At 31.7% G+C, this 16,218-nt stretch overlaps 1 protein-coding gene across 6 annotated transcripts in view; it reads right to left on the bottom strand.

Moving 5' to 3' along the window:
- Nucleotides 1-16,218, bottom strand: part of GPBP1 (GC-rich promoter binding protein 1) — a 69,598-nt gene that overhangs the window by 5,006 nt on the left and 48,374 nt on the right. For 2 of the 6 annotated variants that reach the window (XM_016160462.2, XM_036226303.1), the window contains 7 exons: nt 15,193-15,252; nt 12,087-12,176; nt 8,981-9,165; nt 8,258-8,398; nt 6,778-6,945; nt 6,124-6,311; nt 2,230-2,332 (listed from right to left, as the gene is read on the bottom strand). In XM_016160462.2, coding sequence (XP_016015948.1) covers nt 2,230-2,332; nt 6,124-6,311; nt 6,778-6,945; nt 8,258-8,398; nt 8,981-9,165; nt 12,087-12,176; nt 15,193-15,252 — 935 coding nt within the window. The remainder of the gene's footprint in view (nt 1-2,229; nt 2,333-6,123; nt 6,312-6,777; nt 6,946-8,257; nt 8,399-8,980; nt 9,166-12,086; nt 12,177-15,192; nt 15,253-16,218) is intronic. The other 4 variants (XM_016160465.2, XM_036226304.1, XM_016160463.2 and 1 more) reach the window with 3 other exon arrangements.

Raw genomic sequence — 16,218 nt, forward strand, 5'->3', positions numbered from 1 at the left:
GGCTCCACACTATACAGGACACCTTTATTAAAGTGACACTGGTACTTGTTACTTATTAAGGTCGTTCCTGTGGACTTGTGTCCTTGTACAGAATCTTAGGTCCTCAGCAAGGAATTTACTATAGCCATGTCATCTGACAATCATCAAGCTAGAACTGGGAGGGCCGCAGTGCTGTCTGAATATGTAGTGCTGGGGGTACGGGCTCCTCGTGCTAAAACAGGTCAGTGGTGACTGAGTGAGATGTAATTTAGGCACTCAATATTAAGACACTATGAGTATAAAAGGGAATCTACTGCCAAGCTCCACAGATATTGGTCCTGTTGAATTAAAAAAAAAAATAAAAAATAAAAACACTCCTCCTGAATGACATATCCTTCCATTTCTTACAGAAAATTCAGCTCCATTATAATCTTATGGGACCACCATTGTACATGCTGTACATCACAGATGAAAATGTTGCTATGAGCCCCATGAGTGTACATTTACATTTGTCAAAACTCATCCAACTATATGCTTAATTTTTTGTATGTAAATTATACAATAAAATAAACGTGACAAAACTATTCAATAGAGAAAGGATGGTATTTTCAGTGTTAGGGGAAAGGGATATCCAATGTAAAAGAATGAAAATGGACACATACCCTACAACAGGTACTAAAATTAACTCAAAATGGATCGAAGACCTAAAGTAAACAAACTATAAAGCACTTAGAAGAAAACAAAGGGGGAAAGATTCATGACATTGAATTCGGCAATGATTTCTTAGAAATGACATCAATAGCACACGCAACAACAACAAAAAATAGATAATTTGGACTACATCAAAACTTAAAACTTCTATGCATCAAAGGACACAATCAACAGTGAAAAAGCAACATATGAAAGTATTTACATATTTATCTAATAAGGGATTAATATCCAGAATATATGAAGTACGACAACTCAGTAACAAAAAAAAAACCGGGCAAAGGAAAAAAAAATGGACAAAGGACTTGAATAGATATTTCTCCAAAGAAGAGAAACAAATGGTCAATAAGCACATGAAAAGATGCTCAATATCACTAATCAACAAAGAAATGCATAATCAATAGGAAAGCCACAATGAGATACCACCTCATAGTCTTTAGGATGGTTACTATCCAAAAATTTAAAAAAAGGAATTCTTGTGCACCATTAGTGAGAATGTAAAACGGTATACTAACTATAGAAAAACAGCATGGTGGTTCCTCGAAAAAGTTAAAAAGAGACGACCATATGATCCAATAATTCCACTTCTGTGAATATATCCAAAAGAACTGAAAATAAGGACTCAAGATATTTATAAACCCATGTTCACAGCATCATTACTCACAACAGACAAAAGACAGAAGTAACCCAAGTGTCCATTACAGATGAATGGATAAACAGAATGTGGATATGCATATAATGGAATATTCAACCTTAAAAAAAATTCTGACACATATCACATGGATGAACCTTGAGGACATTATACTAAATGAAAAAAGCCAGTTACGAAAGGATAAAAACTATATGATTCCACTTATATGAGATACCTAAAGCAGTCAAATTCTGAGACACAAAGTAGACCTAGTGGATTCCAAGGACTGTGGGGAGCTGGGAATGAAAAGTTATGGTTTAATGGGTAAAGAGTTTTAGTTTTACAAAATGAAAAGAGCTCTAGAGGTAGATGGTGATAATGGATGCACAATAGTGTGAATGTACTTAATGCCATGGAACTGTACATTCGAAAATGGCTCAGATGGTAAACTTCATATTATGTGTATTTTGCCCCCAATTTTTTAAATACTGTAAAAAAAAAATATACTAAATTCATCCTTAAAACGCGTTTTTAAATTATGGTGATCATGTCCATTTTATCATGAAGTCAATATATTTCATTCAAAACATCTTATTAAAAAGTGTTTTGAAGATTATGGTATCAATTATAACACGTCCATATAGAAAATCACCTCTACATGACCAGAATTACTAAAAACAATCTCTAATTTGGAAAATCTTCTCAACTTCCTGATACTCTATCGAACATTTCCTAATAGTCTTTCAAAAAGGAAACTATGAAAACATAAAACAAAGGCAATTGTGACCTTATAATATGATGTCCAATAAATTCCTAAATAAAACTGTGTAAACCTCTCCCTTCTTGTTATAATATGGTTGTTCTGATTAAGGAAGGGCAATTTAAAGTGAATTTGATTCAGGACTTCTTACCTGTTCACTAATAACTTGGAATTCTCTCATTTCATCCTCTGTTAAAGGAGCACATGTTTCATCATTTTCACTGTCTTCTTGCCAGCCCATCTCCTTCAACAATCTGAAAAGAATGAAAGAAATTAATAAATTTAGAGCTTCACCCACATAGGATAATTCCATTTGTTATATGCAAAACAACATTATGCACTATACAAAGTCCCCCCAAATATTTTTGCTTTGACTGTCTTTCTGAAAATGAATAAACAGGATTAAGCTCAGTAAGATGTCTTAGATAAGATCAACATGAACTGCTTACTCTTTGATGTCATTGGTTCTCTGGATTGGAAACCTTGCAAAAGGCTCTCCAGGCTAAAACTGAAGAAAATTTGCTAAATTTATGTAGTTAGAGCAATATTCATCCTCATTTGCTAAATTTAATACCATCCCCCAACACTCTTAGCTACTCATTAGGTTTTCTACTTTGGAAAGAAAAGGCTGAGCTATCTTACCCTATCTTGCATTTTATAATTTATCTGTTGATATCACCTTTAATTGTGCATGCCAGTAATTTTCCTCAATACATAATTCAACTTGAAAGAAGCATTATGTTCTACAATAACAGAAAAATTATTTTTTTAAAAGCTCCCAACCAGGATCTAAGTAAAATGACTAATATGGTAATTAGTTTTTCCTTCCTTCAATTTTTAAAGAGAATACTTCCATCTTAGGCAGAGAGGAAAAGATTATCAGAGAACTAACCAACCACTTCTCTAGTTGGGCAAACATGAACACCATAGCTATTGCTAGTGTATTTGAGTCAATGACTCCAAAGTTTTCCTCATATGGCCACATATTTTATACTGTCTGACTATATATATTTTTTAAATAGGTACATCTCTTAAGTATTTATTACTCCTATTTATACCTATTCATCTTTCAACTGGAGTCCACCGCAAATTAGCTACTTTGTAGACGTTTATACTTTTAAACAATCTCATAGAATATCGATGCTCAGAGACTCCAAATAAAATTTAACACTATACCTGTATTTTACAGATAAAGAATCAAGATCACATAAGTAAGGTAACTTGTAAACCTGATGGCGAGAAGAAAATAGGACTCTGGATTTTAGCCACCCAAGTTACTATATACTGACTGCACCAAAACTCTGCTGCCTCTGGACCAAAATGTCACAGTCATAATCAGAATTACTGTTTCTCTTATTCTTTTTAATCACTTAACATTTCTTTTCCAACTGCACTCTCTTCATTCTTTAACCTAGGTAACCTCCCTGTGGAGTGGTATTAGATTCCCAATGTCACCTAGTGAAGAGTCCATAGATTTACAGTGCTAAAACAATCTAAATGCTTTTGCTAGATCCTTACTTTCACTTCTTTCACTGTAAAAAACTGAATCTCAACAATAATGCAGATAGAACAAGTTATTTCAAATGTTATAAAAGACAAGTATTCCTAACTGTCCATTTTCTCTTCTGTCTCTTTCCCCCCCAAGATTATAAATGTTTTTTCCCCACGTTCTTTAAAAAGGAGGTATAAGCATTTTTGTTAGTAAGCACCAGAATGGCGTAACAACCAGGATAAGTATCAAACTAGTGATAGTTTAATTACCTATTACAAGACTACCAGGTGGTATAAACTGTGGTGCTACTGCATTCTTTGTCCCTTTGTCTTGTCAAACATTAGTATCTGAGTGGTCAGTTAGTAGAGAATATACTAATCTGCACAGAATTTCAGGGTCATCTCTTCTCACTGACCCAATCTTTCCATAAGTAAATTATCCTATAACAATTTATACTCTACAGAGTTGCCTGCTACATTTGTCTTTTTTTAAATATTAGTTTCAGGGTATACTGTACAATGGTTAGACACTTACATAATTTATGAAGTGATCCCCCGATTACTCTAGTACCCATCTAGTACTACACACAGCCATTACATAATGCTGACTTTACTTCCTATGCTATATTCTAAATACCTGTGACTGTTTTGTAAATACTAATTTGTACTTCTTCATCCTTTCAGCTTTTCTATCCAGCTCCTGAGATTTTAACTGTTAGTCTGGAATAGCTTTCAAAACAAATACTGTATATTTCCCTTTTCTCAAAAAGTAGGAATACGCCTTAGCACTGATTTGCACTTTGCTTTTTCATTAGCATTTCTTCCCATTCTCCCTCAAACTATCACCACCAAATCACCCTGATACCACTTTCACAATTACTACTCTCTAAATATTTTCAAAGCCTTCCCATTTCCTTAAGAAAAAACTCCTTAAACACCATGATCACAAACTCAAATTCTTTACATTAGAAAAAAACACAGGATTAGAAAAGGAGGGTCACAATTCCTACTATATCACAAACCAGGTATAAGAATACAGGGACGATTCCTTCATTTTCATGAGCTATTTCTTCACCTGAAAAATTGAAGAAGCTTGAACAGATCTCTAAGGTTCTATCTTTTTAAGGTTATCTCTAATTCCATTAAGGACTCTATACTCCTGTCAAGATATTTCATCCACTGCCCCTAAAACAAACTAGGTATGTTCTCAACTACTTAACTCTAAAAATCCCTTCACACCCCCCCTTCTTCCAAAGTGACTACCCAATACCCTTGCCCAGATTAAGGTCTCACCCTTTAAGATTTAATTTAAGTCCCAATTAAAAAACTTTCTCACTGGTACTCAAATTCCCTTGAACTTCTCTGGCCCTTATTTCTACTAATACATCTGGTGCTTAAACAAGATTAACTATCCCTCTGATATTGAAGCTATCCTCAATACCTTGAGAATGACACTGAAATTTGACAATAAGAATAAATTTTTATGTTTGAACAAATGAATGGTCATCCTTGAGAATTGTATCACTGACACCTGACTTGTTAAATTCGTTTGTTTCAAAATGCACCACTAAGAAACTGAAACGACAATTCAAAATAGAAATATCTGCAAATTATACATATGATAAGAAATTTACATCCAAAATATATAAAGAATGCTAATGACCCAAAAAGGCAAATAATGGAATTTAAAAAGAGGAAAGAATTTCAGCAGATATTTCTCCAAGATATACAAACGGCTAATAAGTACACATTAAAAAAAATGCTCAACATGGTTAATCATTAGGTTAAAATGCATGTTAAATGCATCTTAAAAACCAGGAAAAGATACCACTTCGTATCCATGAAAATGACTATAATCAAAAAGACAGATGGTGTTGGCAAGAATACGGAGAAATCAGAATATTTATATGTTGATGAGAATGTAAAATGGTACACTCATTTTGGAAAAGTATGGCAGTTTCTCAAAATGTTAAGCGTAAGTCCCAGCAATTCCGTTCCTAGGTATCTACTCGAAAGAAATAAAATCATGTCCATACAAAAACATGCACATGAATGTTCATAGTGGCTTATTGAAAATACTCAAAAACTATGAACGACCCAAATATCCATCAACTGATGAACAAATGTGGTAGAGCAATACAGTGTACTATTTGGCAACAAAAAAGAACATCAATGAACCTTGAAAGCATTATGCTAAGTGAAAGAGCCATACATAAAAGACAAAATATTGTACGATTCCACTTACATAAAATATCCAGAAAAGGCAAATCTATAGGTACAGAAAGTAGATTGGTGGTTGCCTATGACAGAGAGTAAAAATGAGTAATAACTGCAAATGAACAGAGTTTCTTTTACGGGCAATGGAAATGTCCTAAAATTAGACTGTGAATATACCAAAATATCACTGAATATTGTACATTTAAAATGGGTGACATTTATGGTATATAAATTATATCTCAATAAAGCTGTTAAAAAATACATCACAACATTTATATTTAATACCAAAATCCTGAATATAAAAACTGCAGAGAAGAAAGTAAAAATAAATACTAACCTGTGTTCTGCCTCAAGTGAACTTGAAAGAACATCAGTTTGTGGGAAGGTTGAAGACCGGATGATTTGTTGGGAAATAACCGAGGCATTGCCATTCTCTTGTGGAATTTCATTTTCATCAAAGTTTCGGTTTATATCCCTTTCTTGGTGAGTACTATTGCTGTTATGCAAATTAAATGAGTCGTCATCCTGATTTTTAAGGAGTTCAAAAAGAAGGAGTTAGAGAATACAGTTGTTAAAACCTTTAATAGATCCTCGTTAATGTTCATTGATAATACATAAATGTAATAATACTTATTAAATGTAGAAGAAATTCTCATAAGGTAGAAAAACTAAACTGTGATGGATACCCATAGCTTTCTACTCACTCACATTTATACAACAAAAGGCAAACCCAAACAGTAAAGGTAGACAGCATAGGGAAAACAACAGAAAACACATTAATGGGAATTTTTTTTTTTAATTTCTGCACAGGAACTACAGAATAAGAAAAATCTACTTTAGAAAGCCATTACTTATGCAAATAGCTAGCTAGCCAGACTTGCTTTCAGGGAGATAAAAATTTGAAGTTTATTCATGGGTCCTAAATGATATCTGCCCAAATATTTTAATGACATGTTAATGTGAAACCAAGACTTACTGCAAGTTCGATTACCTTCTCTGAGCCAGCGTGGCTCTCATCTTCATGTTCCTCTTCTACTCTGTCCCTTTTCAATGCTTTCAAAAATTCACTCTTCTTATCAGTGCGCATTCGTGTCAGTTTGGTTAGACGAGGCTGCTGATTAAGTTTGTCAACAGGTGACGAGGAATTTGAGCGATTACACTAAGAAAAAGTAAAGAAATATTGATAAATATGTAGACAGAAGACTAATGTCAACATAAAGCTCACAACTACCACAACTTTCTCTTTCATTTCACCTTCACAATATAGAACTGATTTTAAAGTCTATTTCAAAGACTATTTTCCTCTCACCCTGTATGTTTTATCTATCTCATTGAATGAGTAAACAAAAAACATTTCTTATTCCAGAAATAATTAAGGTCTGGTAACACAAAGAACTATCACTCTAAATTAAGAGTTTAAATACTATTTTATAAAATGGATCCTTAAACTGTTTAAACATTTCTGTAATACATAGAAGAGCAGTTATTAAAACTGTATTCTACAGAATTCCATAGTTCTAATACCAGCTCCAAGATGATCTATTTTATAATTATTTACATGCAGGTACACATAGGGTTGGTTAATCAGGTAAAATTTCACCAGGGAAAACTTTTGTGAAAGAGCAGGAGGGAAAGAAAAAGGAAACATGTACTAACATCTTTTTGATTTTGGTGTTTTGACAGTGGAATACAATAGAAAACAAGATGTTATATCTCTGCATCACAGAGATTTTTAACTATGGCAATAAACCATAATGCTTAAATATGGGCAATAATGTCTGTAGACTAGAATCAATCTAAGCCCCAATTAACCAGCTAGGAATGCTAGTCCTTTCATCAAAGCTCTAAAATTCTTTGACTTAGTATATAAGGGGCTATGCTGTTCCAATATAGTACCCAGAGCAATCTCAGGTATATGTATCTGGTCACAAGTATCTTTTGACCCTGAACTAGTCAGAGAACACTCTGGTATGGAAGTTTCAGAAACCTAATCAAATGACAGAGAAAATATCTAAGTTATATGAAGTCAGTTCAATAACAGTAGGCACCTTTCCCTCTCTTCCTTCCCTCTACCCCAAAGTGTTAACACTAGCAAAATGTCCATCAGCCCCAAAAGAATATAATACAAATCCTCAATTTTAGTCAAGATTCAATCATTTGCATAACTACCACAAATGTCAAAATTGCAATTGTCATAATTCTTTCCTTTAAAATTATTCTAGTCAATGGGAACATGAGTTTCACTATTATTTTCTCTACATTTGAGATGTTTGGAAATTTTCATTAAAACTTTTTAAAATTATTCCTACTTAATATGCAAAAATGTTATTAGCAAATTGAGGAGCATCTAAATCAAATTTTCTGAAAGTATAAAATATCTCATTTTAATATATTTAATAAATCTACACCTTTTGTTATTAATTGTCATGATTAAAATATGTTGCATTCTTCAAAAATTTTAAATACCATACCTCTTTCACTGAAGTTGTTGACGGACTAAAATTCTTGGCAGTTGATTTAAAAGCATTGAAGTTACCAACACCATATGTAGACTCATGAGAGAAGGAAGTCCCAACTTTATTTTCTTTAGTTTGGCTTTTCCATTGTGTAGGCTAAAGAAAAACACAAAGACATTAATATGTATTCAAAAACACTATAGAGAAAAATAAAAAAAGCAAATACTATAAAGATGTGGCTCATAAAAACAATTATTTTTGTAGTATATCTTAATTATTCCTACATAATTCCCTTGTATCTTTTTCTACAAATAAAATCAAAGGTTGCAATTCAGATAAAAACATTTGACCACATTGCTTTTTTTTCAATTTTGTAAATCTAAAGTTAGGTTGCTTTTGCCTAATATCAAGAAAAAAGTGGATGTTTTAAAAACCTAAAACAGAACACCAAGGACACAGCATTATATATTACTAAGCAATTATAGCATAGATGCAAATCAAAAATTTTATATATTTCATTAACTATTAAAACAAGAAAGCACATGACCAAGTAAACACATGCATCATTTAAAACATAATTAAAATTAATGACACACGACAAGCTAACTCTTTCCATTTATTAAGTCAATAACCAACTATATATCCCCATGACTAGGTATAAAATTTTTAACATTATTTTGTTAAAGCAACTCAACTGATAAAACTTAAAGCTTGTATTTTTAACAATTTAAAACTTACTTTTGTAGGTGGAGCAGCAGGTTTAGGGACTAAACCTTTATAAACACTTGGACCAGTCCCATTCTTAACTGGCTGTGACTGAAGACTTCCTACTACTGGGAATCCAGATAGCTGTAAATCTTTTGTATTACCTTTCTTAATGACCAGCATCCTTGGAGTTCTAGATTTAGGATTTGGAGGATATTCTGCATAAATAAAGTATGAGCAAGAGTCACATATATTTTAAAATTTTAACATAAAATTAAACCACCAAAAGAAAGTATGTTCCAAAGTTTGATCATATTTTAAAAATAACAGCTGTTCCTGGGTAAAATAATTTAAGTAAGTATAAACTATACTGCTGTTAAAGAAATACAGCTAAAACATAATTGAACAAATCATAGCAAGAATTCAGCAATGTCAAGTAATACAGATGAATTCAGCTGACAGTGCCCTAGGAGGTTAACTATAACCAAATCAAGATTAATTACATTCTAACATTTTTCATTAAGTTTTTCAAATTATAATTTTATTGTAATGTCCCTTAAAATTTGGAATATAAAGTATATTTTCTTATTTCTCATTTTGAAAAGAGAATTTTCTTAATTCCCTTTCATTTTTATCTCACTTATAATTACCAATAAGCAAGGAACTACAGTTTCTCTATTCTAAGTTTGTACTTAAGCTATGACTAATGAAAGAGTTCTATTTTCATAATGTCAATTCATTCAAATATTTACTGATCATCTAACTATATTGAAGGCATTATGCAAGTTTCAGGGTAACCAACTCAATCCTAGTCTCTGAAGACAGTGTTAATAATAGTTGCTAACTAAAAGCTTTTTTCAAGACCACTGCAGTTGTTAAAATATAAAAAAACTACTCCTAGAGTTTAATCAGTGTATGTGTAATCAAACAGGTATTACGCGTGAGCATGTTCACAATTATTCCAATGAAATATGGCTTTCTTCCTTTGGAAAAAATCTGAAAGCATCAGCTTCATAGTTAGAAATCTTTTTAGGATAAAAAAATTAACTCGAAGAGAGGAATCCCAGAAAATCTAAATTAAAATTAGTTTACATATTAAGTAACATATGATCCTGTGAGACTGTTAAGTTTGTAATAATGTTCCACCTCCCACAAACCAAACTTACAATGGATCATCTCAAAAACTAAACAAGGACTCTGAGGGACTCTCAAAGTTCATTTGAGACTACAATTCTTTAAAATATAGAGTTGGTATGGTGCTTCATTAATTGTAATGCTGAAGGATAAAATAACAAGGACCTAAAGCAAACTGAGGAAAGATTCATCTTTCCAAAAGTTAAACACATGTTAATCTACAAGGACAAACATTCCAACTTCTTGGCTGCGTAAAAAGACCGAAGATATGAATGCTAAGAAAGAATCTTCAGACAAGCAAGAATACAGAAATTATATCACCGATATACAGCTTTTCTGAAAAACTTACAAAAAGAAGCCAATAAAACAAGATAAAGAATAAAGATCTTAAACAGAGGTCAATTAATAACAAATAGTACTAAAACAATTTAAATATTGCAATTATTACTTTGGGTAAAAAGACGACTGTGTGAACAAAATGGTAAGGAAAAAAGATTCTTGAAATTAAAACATAAGAGAAAACCTTAACAGCCTGGTACTCAAAATCTAAAATAAATGCAACTCAGGAATCTGAGGAATGACTGATACTAGGAAATGCAAAAGGTGATAGGAGTTTGTAAGGTCTCATCTCAGAAAAATCCAAGTGTTTGAAGCAGGGGGCAGTTCTACCAGTATGCCACTTCAATAAGTTCAAATGTAACTGATTAAGACTTCCAATTCTACTCAATACAAACAAATAAGCACACAAGTTTATCTTCTTTCTCTTCTAGAGCCTTATATTAAAATTACTAAACTGAGAGAAGAAAACAAATACAACAGTAAAGAACATAAAAAGGGTCATCGGCAAGGAGTGATTCCAACACATTTCTAGAGACATAAAAGAAAAAACTTTAGAGTATGCACAAAGGAACCAAACTAACAGGGAGTTAATCTGTCCTGTAGAATCTTTACTGTAGAATGGGACTTGGAAATGCCATTTATGACAGAGGAGAGAAATAAAACTTTTTAAAGATAAAAATCACCAAGAAAAGATTCTTACTAAAGTAAATCCTAAATGATGTACTGTGGGGGCAGGAAAAAAAAAACCTTACATCCCATGTGTAAGGTTGAACATACAAGAAAAAGATTTTTTGTAACATAAGCAATTACTGATGGAGATTATAAAGGCAGAAGAGAAGTGAATGAGCAAGCAGGAATGCTCTCTTTAAGCTTCAATATAGTTTATGACTACTAAGTTTTCTGTTCCTACACCTGGATTTCTAGACATGTAGGAGTAAGAAAGATGCTGTTTCCTCAAAGAGGCCTTCAATGCAAACAATGATAAAGCAGAAAGTGAAGCCTAAGAAATTAGACACAGAAGAATAGGTAGCAAAAAATAAGGGACCTAAAGGAATATGACTAGGAGGGAAGAGAAGCAGACATGGTACTAATGTACTTAAGTACATTTGTATTCAATCAAATATTATAGTTCAGAGATTAACATGTGCATTTGTACTAGATTTATAATTTTAATGCCTGCACCAACCTTATAATCTTTAATCTATAAAATGGAAAAAAATAGTTCATGTCTCAAAATTACTGATATTTTCTTTAAAATACTAAAAAAAAAAAATCTCCATAAAAATTATATACTATGTTTATTATAATAGCTTCTAAATATATTTGAATTAATGGTGTCCCTATTCTGAGAATTTCTGGTTGACCCACAAGAGTACAGAAGATGAGAAAAATTATAACACAAATAAACACGTCCTGTAGTAATATATATATATATAGTAATATATATACACACATGCATATATGTGTGTGTATATATTACATAAAACTGCCCATTTAAGAACAAGAAAGTGTTCCTAATGGTAATAAGTTACATTTTAGTAATGGAAAAAATAATGGCAGCATTAATAGACAAAAACTTAATTTGCATCGTTTATATCCATTTTATATTACTTATAAACTGGTTCATCTATTCATAGATTATCTCTAAAAATCTCCTGACACAAACCTTTCAAGTTAAGCGTTGAAGCTGTTGGATTCAAACAGTATCCAATGTCTCCTTCTACACTTTTCCCATTTACTTTGTCAATTTGGTAAACTATATGGAAAAGACCCAAAAATTACTTATTCTTTTAAAGAGAAAATTTATGTATTGATGAAAAGCTTTAACACTTAACATAAAAGAATTAGAAAGTGACCTTGGTAACTTTCCTCCATAAATTACATATGCATATTAATCCAAGCTCATACAAGCAGGTATTCCCATTCAAATTTAAGTTCAAACACCTGAAGCATATAGAATTTTCGATTTTTATATCATTATTTCCCTTTATCCTCACAAACAACTGTAATCTGTGAATAACTGATGTTAAATATTCCTTTATCATCCTGTTGTTAATGCTCCCCTATTATCTGTGAATATTAGTTTTATTCCTTAAATAGGAATTCAATGGTAATGGGGGACTGGCTCAATTCTTTGGGAAAAAAAATAGAATTAAAATATCAGTACACCAGATCCCATCTCATCTCGGAAGCAGGGTTGGGCCTGGTTAGTATTTGGATGGGAGACCTCCCAGGAATACCGGGTGCTGTAAACGTTTTTATTTAAAGAATAAAAGTGAGGGGGGGGGGGAATACACACACACACACACACACACACACACACACACACACACACATATCACCACATATAATACAAAGTAAATTGGCCGCATGCATGATTCAGAGCTGACATCTCAATTTCTATCCTTTCATATATCCTATATATAGGTGCCTTATATTTTTTCTGATTCAATTGCTGACTAGTTTATGCTTTGATCTATCACTTAGAAATTTTTTGCCTTTTAATAAACCTACCAGAATCTCTTATTGAATTTGAACATAACTAGCTAACATTTATTAAACACCTGTAACATGATCAAGGATTTTACACAGTAGATAAATATTAATAATGCTTTTCTCATTAGAATTATTGTAATGATCCTCATCTCACAAGCAAGAAAATTCACTCAGAAATTAAAAACAATCTTCCCAAAGTCTAAAGGACCAGTAAGTAAAAGAACTAATGTTAGGACCCAGATCTATCAGATTCCAAAGCCAACATACTTAACCACTATAATATACTACTGAAGAAAATGGAAATTAAACTATTCCTATCCATATACTTAAAAATGTTTACCATTTCCAATTAAAAACAATAATAAACCTATACTGAATGATCAGAATAAGGGGCTTGTAAGTGTGCATTACCAAGTGATATCGGGGTCCAACCTTTCCTTCCACAATCACACTGATGCCAGTTATTAAGTGTTCTCATTATCTTGACACAAAAGAAACAACTTTAATGTGTCAACAAAAGCACATAGCCAAGTGAAGAGTAAACGTTAATTTGAATTAAGTTCTCACACAATTAGAGGAAACTTAGTCACATAAAATACAATACACAAATATCAAACTCAAAAGAATCCGTACTATATCAACTAATACAAATTCGTGCCGTGAACACTAATTTTAATACAGAAAAATAATTTGTTTTAAGATTATTTTTATATAGATTAAAGCTGTTTTTATTAGTTTTGAATTTTTAATTTAATGTACAAATCTGTTTTGTTTTATAGTAGTATGAGTGTTAATAAATAAATGAGTTTCACTAACTTATAATGCATGTCAATGGCAAGGATATATAGTACTTTTCTTGTAACGACCTACCTTTAAGAACTAGTCGTTTATTTGCTTTGATTTACAAGGCTAAACAAATAAAATTCTTGAAAATAAACTTTAAGGCTCTTAGGTAGTATGAGCAAAAATCATCAAATTATCAAGGAATAGACACAAATATAAATGATGAGTTATAACAAAACTATGTTTTAGTTCACTACTAATGACTGAAATTTTTCATTATTTAGAATCTTAAACACTACGTTAGGCTCTGCCAGTAACATACTGCTGATATGTTGTGTCAACACAAAAATGGCCAGAAATCCTGAAAATACACAAATCAGTCACTAATTATGTCTCAAACTGCATACAAACACATAATAAATATGGATCATTTTATCTCCTCTTTCTTACCTCCAAATAAATCAATCACACAAATAAATTATTTTAAAATTCTCACTGGCATACACTGAGATAACCTGAATTTTTATTTTAGTTTTAAATTATTAAGAACATGGAAATAAGATTAATTTACTAAGCATTAATCCTATGAACCAAACAACAGTGATCCTGGTTTAAGACCAACATACTATATAAGTCACAGATATAAGCTGCATGAGGTGTTCTCAATAAATCTAATTAAGTTCTAAGCAGAATTAAACTTATGTAACTATATTTTAAATAACTTAATTACTTTTCCTCAATGTATTTTTTAAATGGGGATATGTTTAGATTCTTGTGCTTTTTGGTCTATAAAAGGATAGTTTCGGGGACAAACTGGTTTTTTATTATATATTACATGTTCATTAAATTTTTACTTACCTGGAAGGAAGTAGCACTAGAAAAGTTCTATTGTAGTCTTTCCTAAATTTCTCTCATGTCTTCCTCAGGAACATAGCTATTTTAAATGTTGCAATGGGTAAAACAATATTTGGGAACCCAGGGGGGAAACTGAGAAAGGAATAGTGAAGTATAATACAATGAAAGTTTCATTGTATTCTTATAGGAAGTACTGGGAATTTAACAACCAAACCACAATTAACCATTTTCTTTTTTATAATGCAGATACACTTCTTAGTTCACCTAAGACAGTAACAAGTACATCTTCCTTTTAAACATCTTTTCAACTAGTACTCAAAATCCTTACAGCAACTCTGAAACAGCAGAACCAAAATCTTTATATTAATACACTGTATTCTCAATATTTTCAAAGATGTTATTTGCCTTTAAATCATTTCTAATATTAAAATTAACCAAGGATCAATACCAATAGTATCTATATGTAGTTTTATCTGACAAACGCTCACTGACATGCTCAACTTTTTAATTTACTTTCATTCTAATCAAATCCAAGTTATTCCTAATTTCTTAGAGAGTCTATTTAACACCTTCCAGGTGATTCTATATTCTTATGCAATCAGCTGTTCCCAGAAAAACTGAATAATAAGGAAACATACCTAAGAGAGGAGCTTGGGAGATTTTTTTGGTTGGGTATGTGTGTGTCTGGGCGTGTAGGCCTGGGGAGAGTGGTAGAAATACTAATTTGCAATACAGAAAAAACAATGCCATTCACATGGTTCTAACAAAAGTGTCTGACCACCCCCACCCCCACCCTCAAAAAGCCCATAATAAAAGTAGGGAGATTAAAAGTACACAAAATTCCCCAGAGTATCACCCCATAAATACAATAAAGAACAGCACAGGAAGTGGCAAAGTTTAAAATAATGCCTTTATTGTTAGGACTAGAATGCTGTCATAAGCCACAATCCTTTTGTTTTGGTTAAGTTGTTGATTTTCAATAGAAACATACAAATGAACATGTGTACAAGTTCCAAAGTGAATACATCACCTTTGAATTTGATATTAAATAATTAAATTTTTCAGATATAAAATCTTCATATAAATTTTTCCATTATTTTAAACTTCACTTGAATCTTTAAAAAGCTGTCTAATTTATACTACGAGTGCAGTTTAATCTTTTGTAAGATGCTATCAAATTAAACTCAGAAGTTTTAAAGAAAAGGGAGTTATTACCAGAAAAACTGTCATTAAGCTTTGACAATCAAAAAGGCAAATAATTTCAAATAGACTCATTCCAGAAGGCAAATTTATACAATTATATTTAATACTTTCTATGTATAATAATTTTCATAGCTAACAAGATTAAATTTATGTCACACTATGATAAGAAGTACTTATATTTCCAGTTAACCAACTTTTCGACTTTGAAATACTAAAAATTTAAACTAAGTTTTGTTTCTTTAGATTACCAGGCTGCTCTCAAATGACATCCATTCATTACATTAACTTACGACCATTTTTAAAAAATTTATATTTGAGTATACTTAATGGTACTAACATGTGCAAATCAACTATTTCAACTCAAACTCTTCTTCTATCCCCAACATCTTGTTTTTAAAAGATAAGTGCCACCTTTTTTTTGTAGCTTAGCACATCAAAACAGGTATTTAAAAGGGACAGTT

This window comes from Rousettus aegyptiacus, unplaced genomic scaffold (assembly GCF_014176215.1).
Source record: "Rousettus aegyptiacus isolate mRouAeg1 unplaced genomic scaffold, mRouAeg1.p scaffold_m13_p_8, whole genome shotgun sequence".
NCBI lineage: Eukaryota > Metazoa > Chordata > Mammalia > Chiroptera > Pteropodidae > Rousettus > Rousettus aegyptiacus.